Raw genomic sequence first — 18,263 nt, forward strand, 5'->3', positions numbered from 1 at the left:
TGAAAACAGTATCAATTAAATCAAGGTCACACTCACAAGTGGTACATAAACTAAAGGAACCCAAGTCTGTCTGAGACTACAGTCTGCATTTTTTTTTCTCACCAATTGCTTTCCTAAATTGCCAGTGACAGTATTCATGCATTTGATATTTATTTAGCACCTATGCATACCGGGCATTGTACTAGTTACTGGGTATTCTAAACCCACTGTCACATAGATGTTTACATCCAAACCAGTGGTTTCAGTACAATTTATTCATGTCTAAGAAGTGTTCAGGGACAAAATATTTTAAAAGTTCCATATTTCCTCCTTCAATTCATCTTTTATTTCTTCATTACAGTCTCATTAAGAATGAAATGCTCAGGATTCTCAGGCAGGCAGAAGATGGTGAGGGGATTACATGCACTCTCCTCTAAAATGAAGCTAAGTGCATAGAAATTGCCCTGATACCTCATCAAGGCGGCCTTACACTTATAGTAAGTCTGTGAATGGGTATTCCTTAGCCCACCCAAAATGAATCAAAGCAGCCAAATTAATGATGTCTTCAGAGAGAGGGCTCCTGACAGTGTCCACTAAAGTGGAGCTAAAATAGTCTGCCAAGGATTTAGGAAAAGTCAAAAGTAGTAGCTTTTTATTTCCAAGACAGAAATGATCCATTCTTCCTTCCCCTCTGATCTCTCTAATTTCTAATTACATTAGAATTACCCAGCATAGGCTCTACTTGTAAAATAGGGGGTAAGAAAACAACCTCAAATTTTCCTCTTTTGTGCTTTCTATTTATTTTATAAATGAGAGGACACGATGTAACTTGAGCCTTTAATTAATACAGTTGGCTGACAATGGCAAGTCTTATTCATACATGTTATGATCCACATTCTTTCCTACCTGGGAACAACCTCATAGGATGTCCTACTTCAAATCAGACAATCATTTAGGAACATTAATTTCTCAGACTGGAGAGAAATGAAGAAAGCCATGCCTGCCAGACATCAGTTACCTTTTGGAGTCATTAAGGCAAAACTTCTAAATTTTTGTTTTTACATTTATTTATTTTTGAGAAACAGAGTGAGACAAAGCGTGAGCAGGGGAGGGGGAGACAGAGAAGGAAACACAGAATCTGAAGCAGGCTCCAGGCTCTGAGCAGGTGGTCAGCACAGAGCCTGATGTGGGGCTCAAACCCACAAACTGTGAGATAATGACCTGAGCTGAAGTCAGGCGCTCAACCGACTGAGCCACCGAGGCACCCCAAGGCAAAGCTTTTAAATACTGTCTCATAAGAACGTTTTTTGGGTGGATTGTCATTGTAAACAATGTCCATGTTCAGTATTTCAACCTACCCTGTGTACTGTCACTGTTCATCCTGGCAGAGTTCCTGGGCTAGCAAAATGTTCTGAAGACCAAAGACTGCAAAGATGTGGCCTGTGCCCCTACACCTCTTGCCCCCTGAACCCACAGCAGACGTCTAATTGATCAGACGTCACTGAGGCTGAACATAGACTTTGAACTCTTCACAAAACAATGCTTGAGACAGTGAGGTGAAATCTATTTGCCTTCCCTACTCCAGATAGAAACTTTTGTTTTATTCAGAAATTATGGACTTTCTAGGTTATACTGATAGGCATTGATAATGCTGGAAAGTATACTGCTTCCTATGTAATGGACAAACATTTTATAACATGAGGAGAGATCTCACATTAAAGGTGTATCAACACAAATGAATACACGGAGAATTATAAGTCAAGCATAAGTAACTTTTAAAGACAAATTCTTGGGGTGCCTGGGTGGCTAGGTCGGTTAAGCGGCCGACTTCGGCTCAGGTCATGATTTCAGGGTCCGTGAGTTTGAGCCCCGCGTCGGGCTCTGTGCTGACAGCTCAGAGCCTGGAGCCTGTTTCAGATTCTGTGTCTCCCTCTCTCTGACCCTCCCCCGTTCATGCTCTGTCTCTGTCTCAAAAATAAATAAACGTTAAAAAAAAATTAAAAAAAAAACCAAAAAACAAATGATTACACCTACTGGAAAAATCACTAAACGGAGATAATTTCATGTTTGAAGCAAGTGTCTAATACTTAGATGTTTGCATTATTTATATAGATATACAGGCTATACACACACATATATAAAATATGTTTACTTACATTATATTGTGAAATAGCATTGTGGCAGGCTCCTCCAAGACAGGTCCCAATGATCCCCACCTTCTGGCATTTATACTCTTCTACACTGTACCAGGGTTAGTCTATGTGACCGATAGCATATGGCAGGAGTGATGGTGTGTCACCCACTTTTGAGACTGGTCATAAAGACACTGTAGTTTTTTTCTTCATGTTTCTCTTGTTCTCACTCTTTCTCTTGTCTCTTGTTTTGGGCAAAGCCAGCTGCCTTGTTGTGTAAAGCCCTTTGGAGAAAGGTCCGTGCTGTGGTGAGGAACAGAAACCTCCTGCCAACAGCCACACATGTGAGTTTGGAACAAATATTCCAGCCCCACTAAGGCACTCTTCGATCCCTAGCTTTGGCTAACCACTTGATCGCAACTTCATGAGAAAACCAGAGAGAAAGAGCCGATGATCCAGTAAAACCACACCTGGATTCTTGACTCTCTGAAACTGGGTGAGAAAATAAATGTTTGCTGTTTTAAGCTGCGAACTTTGGGAGAAATTTATCATGCAGCAATAGAGAATTAATACAATTATGATCACTGATCACAGTGAATCTGAATTTTTCCATAAAGAAAAGAATACAATGAAGGCAATGTGGCAGCAATGTCTAGTTTGTAATAATTACATTCAGCTTTACTATCAAACATAACTCCCGACATAATTTTGTTCAATTCTACAATAAATTTTAAAGTGGAATCATATCAAAGGACTACTATAAATCTATAATAGTATGCAACTTCCAAAGGGAAGAAATTGGCTAGAAAAACAGGTAAGTTAATCAGATATTTTCATCATAGCACCATCAAGATAACTGGCATTTTGTCATTAAATTTAAGAATGCTGCCACTTTCTGGGGCGCCTGGGTGGCTCAGTCGGTTAGGAGTCCAACTTCGGCTCAGGTCATGATCTCACGGTCCGTGAGTTCGAGCCCTGCGTCAGGCTCTGTGCTGACAGCTCAGAGCCTGGAGCCCGTTTCAGATTCTGTGTCTCCCTCTCTCTCTGCCTCTCCCCTGTTCATGCTCTGTCTCTCTCTGTCTCAAAAATAAATAAACGTTAAAAAAAAAAAAAGAATGCTGCCACTTTCTAAGGAGACAATACAAAAGTTTTCCCTTGAATGTGCTGGTATGCATGTGTGTGTGTGTGTATATGTATACACACACACACTCATATATATATAGCAAGTGGGCAAGCCCTGCCTATGTGCATATTGCATACACATATTAGTATACACACATACACAAACACACACGTTTGTTACTTCTATGAAACGCCGGCTCTAGCAATGCCAACATTTGATTAAATTTGTGTATGCCGGGTAAAACGCTTTCTTCTCTTACATCAGAACTTAAGTAGATGATTACTATAAAGTATTAATAGGTGTGCAGTGGACATGTGGATGGATAGGAATATTCAATGAGGACTATATTCATCTGGGCATTCTTGGGACAGCAATGACAGTTATTCCTTTGCCTGAGGCTTGGCTTCCATCAGATGTAACAACTGAATTTTGGGGAAGACAGTGACAGGTGTCAATTTCAGGGAAGAGATTCTATGTATACAGACCATCATCTCCTCCGGTGTTCTGGAAGGGCGATTTCAGACTGTTCTTTTTAAGTTAAGGTGAGAGAGGCAATGGCCTGAGTTCATTAGTTGTTATTTCTTGCCTCCGAAGTACATTTACCTGGTAATTGAACTGCTTTTACCCCAAAAGCTAAGGTTATCCAGGCTCACAATTTTAGCTGGGGTAAGTGAGAGGATGAAGATTAAAAAAATAAAACAAAAAAGCTAAATAAATAGTTCCAAGAAAGACATACAATGGATGCTTGCTTACGCAGCCATTACTTATGTGGCAACATCACCTATCTGAACATAGCAGCTAAGAGCTAGGAAGTAACCCCCTATCAAAATGTTAACAGTGAGGGGAGGGAGTGAGTTAGGGCTAAACTTTACTGTATGTACTTTGGGTCAGGTGCTATGGTAGGTTTTTCATGTACATAAGCTCATTCATTCTGGACGAGAACCCTACGAAGTGCTAATATTCTTACCAGTCCATAAATATGGAGAATTAAAGCCCAGAGAGCTTAAGTGAACATGTCTAAGATCGTTCAGCTATGCTGTGGAGACATCAGCATTTGGACCCAAGTGGCCTCGATATAAGAAGACAAGGAAGTATGTAACACTTATTAAGTAAAACTTTCATCAAGAATAGTTAAGCTAAAATACATGTTGGTGCTTGAATGGGGTCAACTTCTAGCAGAAAAACCTAACTCATGGCAAGCAGCTCATTCCTCCATGAGGCCAGGTAAAGAAAGAACTGGCATATTGTTAGGTTTTCCTATCTTCACTATGTGACCTTTCTAATCTCCAGGAGATAACTACTTATTCTTAGAACTAAGTTTCTGTTCTGCTATTTAAAAAAATGGATAAAGTATAGAGCTCTCCCCAAATCAAGATCTGTTTAAAATATCTTTCTTGTCACATGGAAACATACTATGTTAAAATGAGGACGTGGAGGTGGTAAAGCATGGGTGTGTGTGTGTGTTGGGGGGTGGCTTTACGTACCTTGGTTCTGCAATTTTGCTACCGTGTGGCCCTGATCAAGTTAGTCTCTTTTCCACATAGGGTCTCCAACTCTAATGGTGAGACACTGATACCCACCAGTGTCCTCTGGGGAACAAATCTATGTTATCATTTCTGTAATGCTTTCTTTGTAAGTCAAGATTAAGGTCAAGGAAGAGAATCAGCGGAGTTCCAAAGGGCAGGTTGAAGGGATGTATTTTCTATGCTGGAGTAGACTATATAAATGTAGCGTCTGTTTCTGTTCCTTCCACAGGACTGTGAGTTAGATCTGAAGGCAGACAAATGGCTTGTTTACCCTCTCTCTTCTCCTCTCCTTGGATGCTACTCTTCTTTGTAGCAGACATCAGACCAAGACTATTGTTCCAGTCCCCAAGGCACAGTGGCTTAAGCCAGCTGGGTACCAGGCAATGGGAAACACTTGCTTCCTCCTTGTCTTTATCTTAGTGACTGTGTCCTTAGTATCCTTTCCTCATATGGCACCAGTTAGGCTCTGACACTCAGCTTTGGGTGAGGATATACTGACAGCTGGCTGAGGCTAAGGAGTGCTCACAGGGTCCAGACTCATTTAGATATTTTTTCAAAGGCCTTTGAACCAGAACCCCAGTTAATAATGAATGCTAGTTTGCCTTCCTTTGATCTGGCATTTCTTTTTGGGGACTTTCTAGGAGACAGCCATGGCTGAAGAGACAGGATGCAGCTCACCACCACCATAATAGCATCCTAATAAGAGCCAAGTGGGGTCCACTCTCCACACCACTGGGAGAATTAAATGATGCAACGCATACAAAAATCCACCTAATATATGCCTGACTACTGAGCATCATCAGGCCGTGCTTTGTAAATGCTCATTTTCCTCTCCCCTCCATCTTTTCCCTTAATCATTACAAAGTAAGTATGAGAAAGAAACCCAGTGCAAACGTGAATGTGGTTTTCATTTTCCTGCCACCTCTACAGTATTATGATTCAAATCTTCCAGGAACTGAACACAGTTAACTTAGCATAGCAGGGGGCAACTTTCCTTCCAGAAGAGATAGGATTCTGGCAGTGAGCAGTATGGTACTAAATGTAATCTTTGCATGGGAATCCTGGGTCCTCTATTCCAAATGTCCCTTTCTCCACACATTATAAACTGTGCCTTTGCTTTATTAATTACTTTTTGCTAGGGACCACAAGAAAAAATATACATCACAAAAATGCTTTGCCAAGTTTATTCCTAGTTTTTTTCTCAATTCTTTTTAAGTATGGACTTTTGGGTTCTCAATGTTTTCAATGGTCATATGACTTTTTATGTTTTTCCCCACCAACAATTATGGGTTTCTCCGTACTGTAAATTAATAACGACTACTCAGCATCTACTGTGTTCCAAGTTCTATGCTAGGAGCATCACATTTAACAACTCTATGAAGTAGGCAATACTTCCCTTACTTTATGATGAGAAAACTGAGGTGAAGAGTGACATAGGAACCTGTGTAAAGTCACAGAGCTTGAGAATCAAAATTTGAATACTGCTTTGGAAAATACTTGCACACTTGAAAGGACATCAAGGACATACCTCCCTTTCCTCTCCAAATGCATAACAAGAACACATTACTAAAAAGGACAATCAAGGGAGTCTTTCAGGTGTCAGGAGTGTTTGGGATTCCCCTTTTTGATCTCGTAACACCACTTGTGACACGAAGGGAGCTAACCAGAACACAATGGAAGTAGATCAGACTGCGTTTCCAGGGTAAAGCTAACCAGTCCAGCTAGTACAGGTATTACTCTTGAGGCTTTCAAAGGCAGGTCTCTACTGCTGACAATCCTGCAGTGAAAAGACTTGGATTCTATTCTGGTTTGGTAATTTAGTAGCTATGGATTTTTGGGCAACTGCTCTAAGCTCTTATGTTGTCCATCCATAAAACACAAAATAAGGCCACATACTTCAAAAGATATTCTGAGAATCCACTGAAATAGAGTTTGTTCATATTATGCCTCATTTATCTCTTTAGTTGTTTACTTTTTGTCTTTCCCTACTGTTGTGTAAATTCCATGATATCAGAGAACCAGCCAGTATATTTTACTCCTGTATCTCCAAGGCATGGAACATTGCGTGGCATAGAGCAAATGCTCAAAATATATTTGCAGAATGAATGAACTGTGTACGTTGTAAAATATTAAAACTGCTGATTATTATTAACATTATTGAGTTTTAAGACATACAAAGTTGATTTTTTCTTTAGATATTAACTTTTCATGAGTTTTAATACTTTTAGCCAGAAGTGAATTCAGGCAGCCAACATTTAAGTTCAAATTATGATCCTGTTTCAACTTTTTGCTGTTTCCCTTGAAATAATTACTAGGGTTTCCCCCCCCCCCCCAAAACAGTATCTGATATTAGCATTTAAATCACATGAAATGAAAATGGTGAGGCTTCATTTCTTGTTACTAATTTTTGTAACCTCCAAGAGGGTTTCTTGGTTTTGCTGATTATTCTGCAACTTCCAGGTTCTCTCCAGATGTGAAGAAAATTGCTTACTTGGTTGAGATGCTTGTACTTACTTGATGAAGTACTTGATTCCATCTGCTGTGTAAGCTTCCTCCCACCCATAAGGTAGACCTACAGTGAAAGGAAACCAAAAATACATTTAATAAGATGATAAAGATAACTTTATTTCCTGGATGCAAACTTCCCACATCTTTACAATTATTTGAGTACATTTCTCATACAAAATAATTTTCTAGAAGGGAGGAATTAAAACAATTCAGATGAGCTTTCCTACTCAGCATCTTTAGAACACAATAAATAAGTCTCGAACAGTTAACAATCTGCTTTAGTTGCATTAACTGGATTATGACTTGTCATTTACACGGGGTGAGCATTTTTGTCAGCAGGATTCAAGCACAAATTTTTGGTGCAGGGGATGGTTTTTGCCTGAAGGCAGAAGGATGGACAAGATGGCCCCTGCTTGTCTATTTTGGCTCAAAGTTTCCTTAATTGGCTCCCTTTACATTCTTTCAGCTCCACAGGGAATTGGTGCATGAGTGCCAGATCAGCAGGGGCTTGAAAGCAGCTTCTGGACAAGACCAAATTCCTCGTGAAGGCTGAAAGTTTAGCAAAGTGATTTACAATGGATTGCAGCATTTTATTTTGTTAATTAAGATTTTGTGCATTAAACATAAACGGCCAAACAATTTGCTAAACGTAGCTTTCATTTCTGTAATGGGATTGAGTTAGTGAGCTATAAAGAAATGCAGATTGAAGTAAGCGAGAAATTATATGGCCGTATTTCTGTAAACGAGCACATTTGTGTCCTCATCATATCAAGACAACAGGCCCATGTTGAGGTAGCCACATTCTCTTATATTCCAGCTATGGCTGGTACCCCTCTAGAACAATATGGTTTTATCCCTCTGCTGCATCCATCCCTGCATACCGCTCAGGATTTTAACTGACCTTTTGGGTCAGTCCTTTGATCCTGGCTTGTCATGGATCCACTGCTGGGTATAATATACACAAACGCACTAAAGAACAGACTCCATGATTCAGGGAGCCAACTTCTTTGGAAAGTAACTGAGCTATCACAACAAACCATTAGGTTTCACCACCCCCCCCCCCCCGCCACCCCAAGTCTCATCATAAGGAGAGGAAAAAGGCACAACAAATAATTATTTAAATGAAATAAAACCTTATTCTATTTCTTTTTTTTAAATAATTTTTAAAAAGTTTTTATTTTATTTTTGAGAGAGAGAGAGAGACAGTGTGAGCAGGGAAGGGGCAGAGAGAGAGAGGGAGACACAGAATCTGAAGCAGGCTCTAGGCTCTGAGCTGTTAGCACAGAGCCTGACGTGGGGCTCAAACTCACAAGCTGTGAGATTATGGCCTGAGCTGAAGTTTGACACTTAATCGATTGAACCACCCAGGTGTCCCCACCTTACTCTATTTCTTCAAGAATATTCTATTTGTTTATTTATTTTGACAGAGAGAAAGAGAGAGAGAAAACACATGCGCACGAGCAGGGGAGGAGTAGGGAGAGAGGGAGAGAGAGAATCCCAAGCAGGCTCTGAGCTGTCAGCACAGAACCTGACATGGGGCTTGATTCCCATGAACCGTGAGATCATGACCTAAGCGGAAACCAAGAGTCAGACGCCCAACCAACTGAGCTACCCAAGCGCCCAAAGAATATTCTTTGAGAATAGTTCTGGGGATGTTGTTTTTATAACTAGGGAAAACAAAACAAGCTTTATTAAATTATATCTATTTCCGGGCCATTAACACAAGTTATATAAAATGAGACCTTGGCTAAAAAATTCTGCAACTGTTTCCTTTGTAGATTAACTCAGGCCACCTAGGAGTTTCTTTTCTCTCTTAGTGAATAAGTATTCCTATTTGAAGTAGAAAATAAGCATTTCTGGGAACTCAGCATAAGCAAATGACTAGCTTCTTACAAGTCCCTGAAGTGACACTGTGTCCGTCTCTGTCAGTAGCACGTGCCCAGCCAGACAGGCCATAACAACTGCTGCTGCACAGGTTCAAGTAGATTTATTTTCTTTTTTCACACTTCCTGCATTTTTGCTACAGATCACTTTACTGATCACTAACAACCACCTGACCTGCAGGGAAGAATGTCATGACTGTACATAAAAGCTTCAATAAAATGCTCAGAAATACAAGGATATCTGGTCAGTAAGGCAAAGGCAGCTAAAAAGTTAAGTAGAAAGTCATTCTAATATGACTAAGGTTTTTGTCCAAATGATTTGTTTGTCCAACGCTCATATCTGTACCTGTAGACTTTAAGGCACAGATTTTTTCTTTCATGAAAAGGAGACAAAATGTACACTTTAGTATCTTTTAACCCATAGCATCATTTAAAAATCGAGATTGACATTGGAGTACCACACATTCCCTATCAGAATAGGATTCCTGCCCTGATTATTTTCTTCCAATTATTAAACAAGGAATATAACCTCATAACAGACTCATTAAAAGTACTAGTCCATATTCATTTTAGTCACTATGGTTTTTGAATGACTACAGCCATAAAGATATTCTTATGGGTTAAATAATATGTATAGTTTATTTTAGGATAAATTCTCTGTTCTGAAAAAAGTAAGCATTTCTTTTTAGAAGAGTGAATGGTTTCTTCTTTTTCATGCAGCTCCTATAATCTGAAAAACAGAACTGGAGACTTAAATGGATAGTAGCAATCTCTCAGTGATCATTCAGTAGTAGAAAACACAATTGCTGTCTAATTATAAACTGAAAAGCACAATATTGATAAACCAAATAGCTTACTTTATATGAAAAGAGCACTTTTGCTTTCCAGAAGCTTGTATACTTATGATGGCCTCAGTTTTCCATTAGTAAAAGATTTCATTTCTTCATAATAAGTGATTTGGGCAAAATCACAACATGATCTAAATACTTTTTAATAATAATTATTATTCCAAGGCATTAAATTTTTTTCTCCATTTCCCCATTTGCTTTATACTTGTAAATATATAATGTTTCTATTTTTCATTTCATATCTGTCTTAAAACTTTTATGACAACCATAATAACTTGGAATTATTTCTGATTGGAAGTATTCGTCTATGCACCCTTACATAACATTCTTTCCATCAGAGATCATCTGTTCCCAATCAACCACTTCGTGGGGATGACTCCAAAATCTTCATGAGTATCTTGCCAAAATAAGAGTATTGTACATATTTAGCTGTTGCCTAAGACTCAACATATCTAAAACTAAACTCATGGTGTTTTCATACAAACTAGTTTCCTTCCAATTTTCCAGTCTATTTAGGTAATGAGATTCTCTTCGTTACATTGGGCCCATTCATCAAATATTTATCAATCATTTATTATATGTTCAGTATTTTACTTTGTGTTCAGTATGTGATGATGAACAAATAAACATTGACCTTGAGCTTATGGAGCTTTAAGAAATAAGCACAATGAAGACCTCATTCAAAACGGAAAGAAGTACAACGGGAGAAAAGTGTTGAATACTGTGGAAAAGTAACTTACAGTTACTAACACACAAAGAACTACAAATCACTAGGAACAAGGCCAATGACAAAGAGAAGTCTGTGGAACATGTGAAACATTCAGGACACAGGAACTCACTCTTAATGAGACAAATATAAATTAAACTTTTATGAGATGCCATGTACATCATGTTAGCAGACATTTAAAAAGTTGTTTAAACAAGACACTGTGTTGGGAATGTGAAGAGACAGTCATTCGCATACTGATGGTAGTATAAATTGATAACGTATTTATGGAAACCTGTCAATATCTATACAAAATCGTAAATGCTAAAATAATAACAGTGGACATTTATTGAGTGGTTATGTGCTAGACATTGCTACAAGCACTTCACATGTACCAACTCTCTTAGCCTCACTGCAATTTTAAGAGAGGGGCTGCTATCATACCCATTTTGCAAATGAGGAAACTGAGGCACAGAAAGGTGAAATCATTTGCCCAAGTGACACAGCTGGCAGGTGGTAGAGCCCAGACTCCTAACCACTATCCTGAATCTCCATGTACCATTTAATCTAGCAATTCTTCCAGGAATTTAGCCTACAGATATGTTTTATGTACAAGATTATTAATTGTTTAAAAAAAAAAAAAAGGACTGGAAATAATCTAACCACCAATGGGGACTGACTAAAGACCATATAGCCAGATAATGGGATATTGTCCAGCTGTGAAAAAGAATGAGGACGTAATTTATGTACCAATTTGGGTAGGGGGTGTGGGATGAAGGAAGGATCTCTGGAGGAGCTGGAGTTCAGGAGGTATGGACATGGAGAAGAACACTCGAGGCTGAGCAAACGGCATGTGCAAAGGCTCTGGGGAATGGGAAAAACCTGGCACCTCTGAGGAACTGAGAGATCCTTGTTGCTGGAGTGTAGTGAATGAAGGAGGGGAGAGTGAGACAAGATTTGGCTGGACAGACAAGCAAATAGGACTGTGCCGGGTTTTGCAGGGCATGTTAAAATTGTTTGAATGTTTCTTAAAAAAGAAGCAGGAGATCTGCTTCTCATTAAGATGAGGAAAACTGCAAAGAATGTTGCTCCCACCATATGTGGGGAAAAGCTGCAAAAACTAAAAAATATAATAATTTTTTCTGAGTCCCTTAGAGACTGAATTCCTCACCTGAGCTGACCCTGAAGTGAACTGAATTCCAAAGGGGTATGAGCCCCTCTGAGAAAAGATGGGACACATGAACTTTTCCCTCTTGGCACAGCACAGCAAGAAATGTTGCCATCAGAGTGGGCAAGAGGAAAACATCTAAAATTATAACAAATTTGTGAGGCCTGATTATGGGCTAGCATGATAGTTTGTAGTATTCCTGGGAGCCCCCTACACAAGGAGAATCTGCTCTCCCTAAACAGCTCCTTGCTTACGAGAAAGACTGGGGGTGGACAGGAGACCTGAGAGAGCCCCTGAGTGGTGCAGGCTCATGTAGGACCTACAAAGTTTTGAGGGTGGAGCAGGTGTTCCATCCATGTTCTGCTCCTCGCATGAGTATAAGACAGTCATCAGCTGCTATAGGGGACAAGCATAAAACCTGTGGAGCCCTGGACCCTCTCTGATATGAGGGAATAGTTGGCTGCTGCTGGGGAAAAGGCAAGAGATACTCCCCACCTTGGATAGGACACTGAATGACACAAAGCAAAAATCATCTGTTCTTGAGGGAGGGGTAAGAAGTTGTCAGACCCCCAGTCCCTGCCCAGATTCCAGGAAAACTTGGTTTGTCCTGGTGGGGGCCTGGGGCAGGATGCTATAGAAAACCTGATGTCTTCATCCTGCAGTAACACTAAGTCACTGGAGGGGCGAGGGCAGGAAACCTTTCAAATCCAGAATCCTACACTGATACAAAGTGGAGTCTGACTTCCACAAGGAGAGGGGCAGGAAGCCTACTTGAGCACTGAGTAGGAGGTAGTGTTGTTTACTGCTGGGGAGGGACAGGAAGGCTGACGAAGTCCCTTCCCTGTGACTTGGGCACAGTTCCTACTAAGCCAGAGACTGGAGTAGGAAAACCAAGAGCCTCTCCCTCACCCTCACTCCCCCACATTCACCTCTAACCTTGCACTGAGCAAAAAGCAACAGCCATCTACTTATGGGGGAGGACAAGGGAGCAGCCATTAAACATCCACTGTGATGCACATAGAGCCTACTTCCTGTCAGCTGAGGATGGAGCAGGAACACTGAGAAAAACCCTCCCACATTCTGTACTTTACATAAGCACAAGAGAGTGGCAGACAACCACTGGAGAACTCTAAACTCAGTTTAACTCCAGAAACAAAATGCAAACCCAGCTTGCCTACTAATGAGACCGAATCCTTCCCCAAGCCCCGGCCCCCACCACACTAATGGCCTGACAGAGATGAGACAGGCTCACTTCTGGGCTTAAATAATATTCATCCCAGTGTTTATGGTTTTGTACATTCAATGTCTGACACTGAATCAAAATTGTGAGACACCTAGGAAAAAGCAAGAGAAAAAAATATAGATCCATTGACAAAAGATAAAACTACCAACAGCACCAGATCCAGGGATAAATAAAGTATTGCACTTTAAAATAATTATGATTATACACTAAAAGATCTAATGGAATCTAGTGAATTAAGGTTGTATAACCTGTGGCAATGCTCATTACTTACGTATATTATGCAGAAGGTGGGTGAGTGAGCTTGTGGAGGCCCAGAGTCTTGTGAAATAGTGGGACAGAAGGACAGACGGCCATGTGAATTGAAGGGATTTGTAAGAATGATTGGAATAATGGGTCCCGGACTATACACTGAATGAGAAGACAAGTGAAAACTACTGTGGAGGCTGAAGGATAGAGAAGACAGACAGGAGGTCTCACTGAGGACAACAGAGCACATAATGAGCTGGAAAGGTGGGAGGTTTGAGTGGGAGAAGAGGGAGTTTGAACCACTATCTGCTGATGCCAAGGTTCTTGGGGAAAGTGGAGGACCGCAGTAAAATGGGAAAAAAGGGCAGTGGACAAAAGAACTGAAAAGTAAAGGTGGTGGCCACCACACATAGACATTGGCAGTTGGGTGGGGAGAAAACTGGAGAATGAACATCTGAGAATAAAATAAAGACAATACCATCAATCTCAGACAGAGGTCAAACAGAGCCACATTTACTTGAAAAACACTTGCTATGTAATTGTTATAAAAGCTCAGATACAATTTACTTCTAGGATCTCATATATTGAGAGGAAGCGATGGGGGTGGGGGGGAGTATGGGGAAGGGAAGGGAAAACAGAAGGAGAAAGAGAGATCTCCAACTCATAATAAGGTTTCCCTAAAGAATACGACATTCATCACATAGTGGAATTTTCACTTGTAGTCAGAAAATTCGAATCTGTATGTAATGTTCTTCAATGACAAGTTGAATAACCATGGAAAAATAATAATCATGGGGAGTCTCAACTTTCTCATCTACAGTATATAGTAGTGATAATAGTAGTTGTCTTGCCTAGGGGTTATCACGAGACTCCTATTAGATAATATAACTGTACAATGATGTACAAAAAGAAGACCATTATTAGGCATAGTAATGAAAATAAAAGCCCCTTCTTCAGAGCTTATGGATCCGGAGATATAGAGTAACAGATGCTTAATATAAAAAATAAGCGTTTAAATTAACTACAGGGGAAACCTCCATTAAGGTGTAGGTATAGTTTCTACAATCCTCTTCTTAATACAGGAAGTTATATCATCTCTATTTCACTCATGATAACATGCATTGAGTGGTGTGATGGTAAATGTTTAACATCCAGCTCTTGGGGGGTGGGGGAGCCCTCATTTATAGCAGTTGCTGATCTCTCTACTATAAAATACTCCTACCACAATGGATTTCAAGCTACTAATGTAATGTCACTGCCTACAGGGCTGTGTTGTGTTCCCAGACATAACATACACAAATAACCTCAAGAACAAAGACGATAGTACATGGTAGGAAAATAACTAGAAAGGGGTGAGTTTCGAGTATTTATTACCTTTTCTTTTAATGTAACTTACTTTACAGTTTAAACAGTTTTATTTTTAATAATGACTCTGTTTGATAGTCAGCACACAAAATTCTTGCAAGCCAGTACTAGCCAGCTCCAATATAACCACTGTGGAACCCATCTCTTAACTCCTTAGTCCTAAAAGACAGAAAGTTCCAAAAATCAAAGGATAGAAATACCATTTTGTCCATTAGGTGATTACATGAAACTGCTATCAGCCTAGTCTAATGATGTGGAGAATCACTGCCCTAACAGTAAACTATGTATTAATCAAATGTTTACACAGAGTTTTCTATGTGCCTGACATTCTTCCTAATATCTCAGAAACTTAATTCACTGTATCCTCATCACAACCCTGTGCGATAGGTGCTTTATTAACCTTATTTTACAAGAGGAAGCTGAGGGGTACAGAGGTTTAAGTAGCGCGCCCATTGTCACACTGCTAATAAATGGTGTAGTCACAATTTGAACCCAAGCAATCTGGTGCTATAGCCTGTGCTTTTCACCATTGCTGCACAGCTTCCATTTCCCTAATGCCTGGGTTCATTGCCCTTGCCAATGATCAATATTTCAAAATGGTCAAATAATATCTTTGCCTAACTTTTTGAAGAACAACAATAACAAAAAGAGAAAACAAAACTCCCATATCTCAATTTCTGCATTATTACCCATAGAAATGCTCTTTTGAAAGGAACTGAAATAATTTTTAGGCTTGAACACAAAGCAGTCTATTTTAGAGACATTTTATGTTAGATTTACGATTGTACAAGTTAATTTGTAGGTCTGAATCACAGTGCCGATTTTAAAAGAATTACTAGCTAATTTTACTATGAAAAAGGAATCTGTTATACTGAGAGATGATTGTAATCTAAAAATAACCAAATAATGCAATATTTTAAATTTAAAAGTAATTTCTAAGGAAATAATTTTTTAAAAAAACTATTAATTTCTTGAACTATGCTTTAAACACTCATTGAAATTAGAGTTGCATAAACACTGTAAACACACATAATTTTGGACCCATGGCTCGAGTTTTTACCACACGGTTACATATGTCATTTAAACAAGCAAAAAATCAAATAAAAATAAAAGCAAATGACATGTCTAAAGTAGAAAGATTTTATAGCTTTCTATATTTGCAGGTCTCAAATTCAGAAGTTGAAATGCTAACATAATTATGGGACTGCAAACTGGTATAGCCACTCTGGAGAACGGTATGGAGGTTCCTTAAAAAAATTAAAAATAGAGCTACCCTATGACCCAGCAATTGCAGGACTAGGTATTTATCCAAAGGATACAAAAATGCTGATTTGAAGGGGCACATGCACCCCAATGTTTGTAGCAGCACTATCAACAATAGCCAAATTATGGAAAGAGCCCAAATGTCTATCAACTGATGAATGGATAAAGAAAATGTGGTATCTGTATATATACATACAACATATGTCTACACACGCGCGCACGTGCGCGCGTGCACACACACACACACACACACACACACACACACACACTGGAATATTACTCTGTGATCAAAAAGAATGAAATCTTGCCATTTGCAACAATGTGGATGGAACTAGAGTATATTATGCTAAGCAAAATAAGTCAGAGAAAGATAAATATTATATGATTTTACTCATGTGTGGAATTTAAAAAACAAGACAGATGGAACATAGGGGAAGGGAAGGAAAAATAAAATAAAAACAGAGAGGGAGGCAAACTATAAGAGACTCTTAAATACAGAGAACAAACTCAGGGTTGCTGGAGGGGTGTTGGTGGGAGATGGGCATTGAGGAGGGCACTTGTTGGGATGAGCACTGGGTGTTGTAAGTAAGTAATGAATCACTGGGTTCTACTCCTAAAACCAATACTATACTATATGTTCACTAGTTTGGATTTAATTTTTTTTTAACATTTGTATTTATTTTTGAGACTGAGAGAGACACAGCATGAACAGGGGAGGGTCAGAGAGAGAGGGAGACACAGAATCTGAAACAGGCTCCAGGCTCTGAGCAGTCAGCACAGAGCCCGACGCGGGGCTCAAACTCATGGACCTGAGCAGAAGTCAGACGCTCAACCAACTGAGCCACCCAGGCGCCCCTCACTAGTTTGGATTTAAATAAAATTTTAAAAAATTAAAAAAAAGAAATGCTAACATTATTAGATATAAGCTATTTCTAGATAGAAGTCACTCACTAAGCAAGTTAAAAGGCCGTAATATCATCATGGTAAAAGTATTCCCAGAGGTTAGTTAGTGGTTCCCTGTCCTCTTTATCTTGTTGTCTCCATTTCTGGGCAAATAAATACTACCCTAACATCCATTTAATAGGATGGAAAAAGAGAACATTCATTCTCCACATATCTCTTCTCAACAGATACAAAACTCAGTATATTTTTACATTTGGAAGTCTTTTACCTCCAGTTAAAACCATGGGGTCCAGATATTTTAAGAAGCCAGCTTAAAAGTTCGTTCTTACACTGCTATCTCTCATCTCATGACTGAGACTCAAGATAAGAACACAGGATTCTACTGGCAAATATCTCTGGGCATTTATACAATGTTGGGGGGAATGGTCTGATTTAGGTTTGTATTGCTTAAAATCAATGACATACAATGGACTTCATTACAGGCACCAATATAACTTAGCGTAAAACTTTCTGAGGCTATCCTCACTATACTGGGAGGTCTTTCTCTGCATTATCAGTCTAAACAGATGATGTGGGGTCTGGAGAGGGGAGTTTCCTAATTCCTTTTAGTGTATGAAGGTAAACAGGATTTCTTTAAAGCAAGGCTGTTATTAGAGTAGTCAACATATTAAGAGGTTAGTGGCTGCTGAACATGAATTAAGGGACCTACTAGAAGGGGAAAAAAATGAACTGCACCTTCTTTTTTCTACTCCATTCAGGAAAACTGGTTTCGTGAATAGAGGGGTAAAGTTGCTGTCAAGTAAGCTTGATAGTCACTAGTTAAGAATAACAGCAGAATGTTGGGTCGTCCAAAATAGATACCACTATTTGCCTGCAACTAACAGGTTGCCTGAGAGTAAGAGGCAAACAGACTTGATCTAAGAAAACAGGAACAGCAGTTTACGTCAAAATGCTAGATGCAAACTGACAGAGAAATAAGTATACTTCTTAAAGTGATTTAATGAGTACAATGGAATGTCTTCAGCATCTTACTACCACAACATATGTATAAAAGTATCCCATATGAGAATACTGGAATTCTAGAAATTATGTATTTTGGAAGTGAGCTTTTGAGAAAACATACTTACTGTTCATGGTTGTTTAAGTTTTCTTATAAACTTAGCAGCCTAAGGCAATATCCAGTTATTAGCTGACAGTCCTTCAGGTTGGAAGTCTGGCACGGCATGACTGGGTTCTCTGCTCAGGGCATTAAAACTGAAATCTGGGTGGGATGCCTGGGTGGCTCAGTTAAGTGTCCGACTTTGGCTCAGGTCATGATCTCACGGTTCGTGGGTTTGAGTCCCGCCTTGGGCTCTATGCTGACAGCTCAG

At 39.4% G+C, this 18,263-nt stretch overlaps 1 protein-coding gene across 1 annotated transcript in view; it reads right to left on the reverse strand.

The window, feature by feature from the left end:
- Positions 1 to 18,263, reverse strand: part of STXBP4 (syntaxin binding protein 4) — a 166,211-nt gene that overhangs the window by 11,902 nt on the left and 136,046 nt on the right. The window contains exon 18 of the mRNA XM_043584020.1: positions 7,275 to 7,332. Coding sequence (XP_043439955.1) covers positions 7,275 to 7,332 — 58 coding nt within the window. The remainder of the gene's footprint in view (positions 1 to 7,274; positions 7,333 to 18,263) is intronic.

The sequence above is a fragment of the Prionailurus bengalensis genome, chromosome E1 (assembly GCF_016509475.1).
Source record: "Prionailurus bengalensis isolate Pbe53 chromosome E1, Fcat_Pben_1.1_paternal_pri, whole genome shotgun sequence".
Lineage (NCBI taxonomy): Eukaryota > Metazoa > Chordata > Mammalia > Carnivora > Felidae > Prionailurus > Prionailurus bengalensis.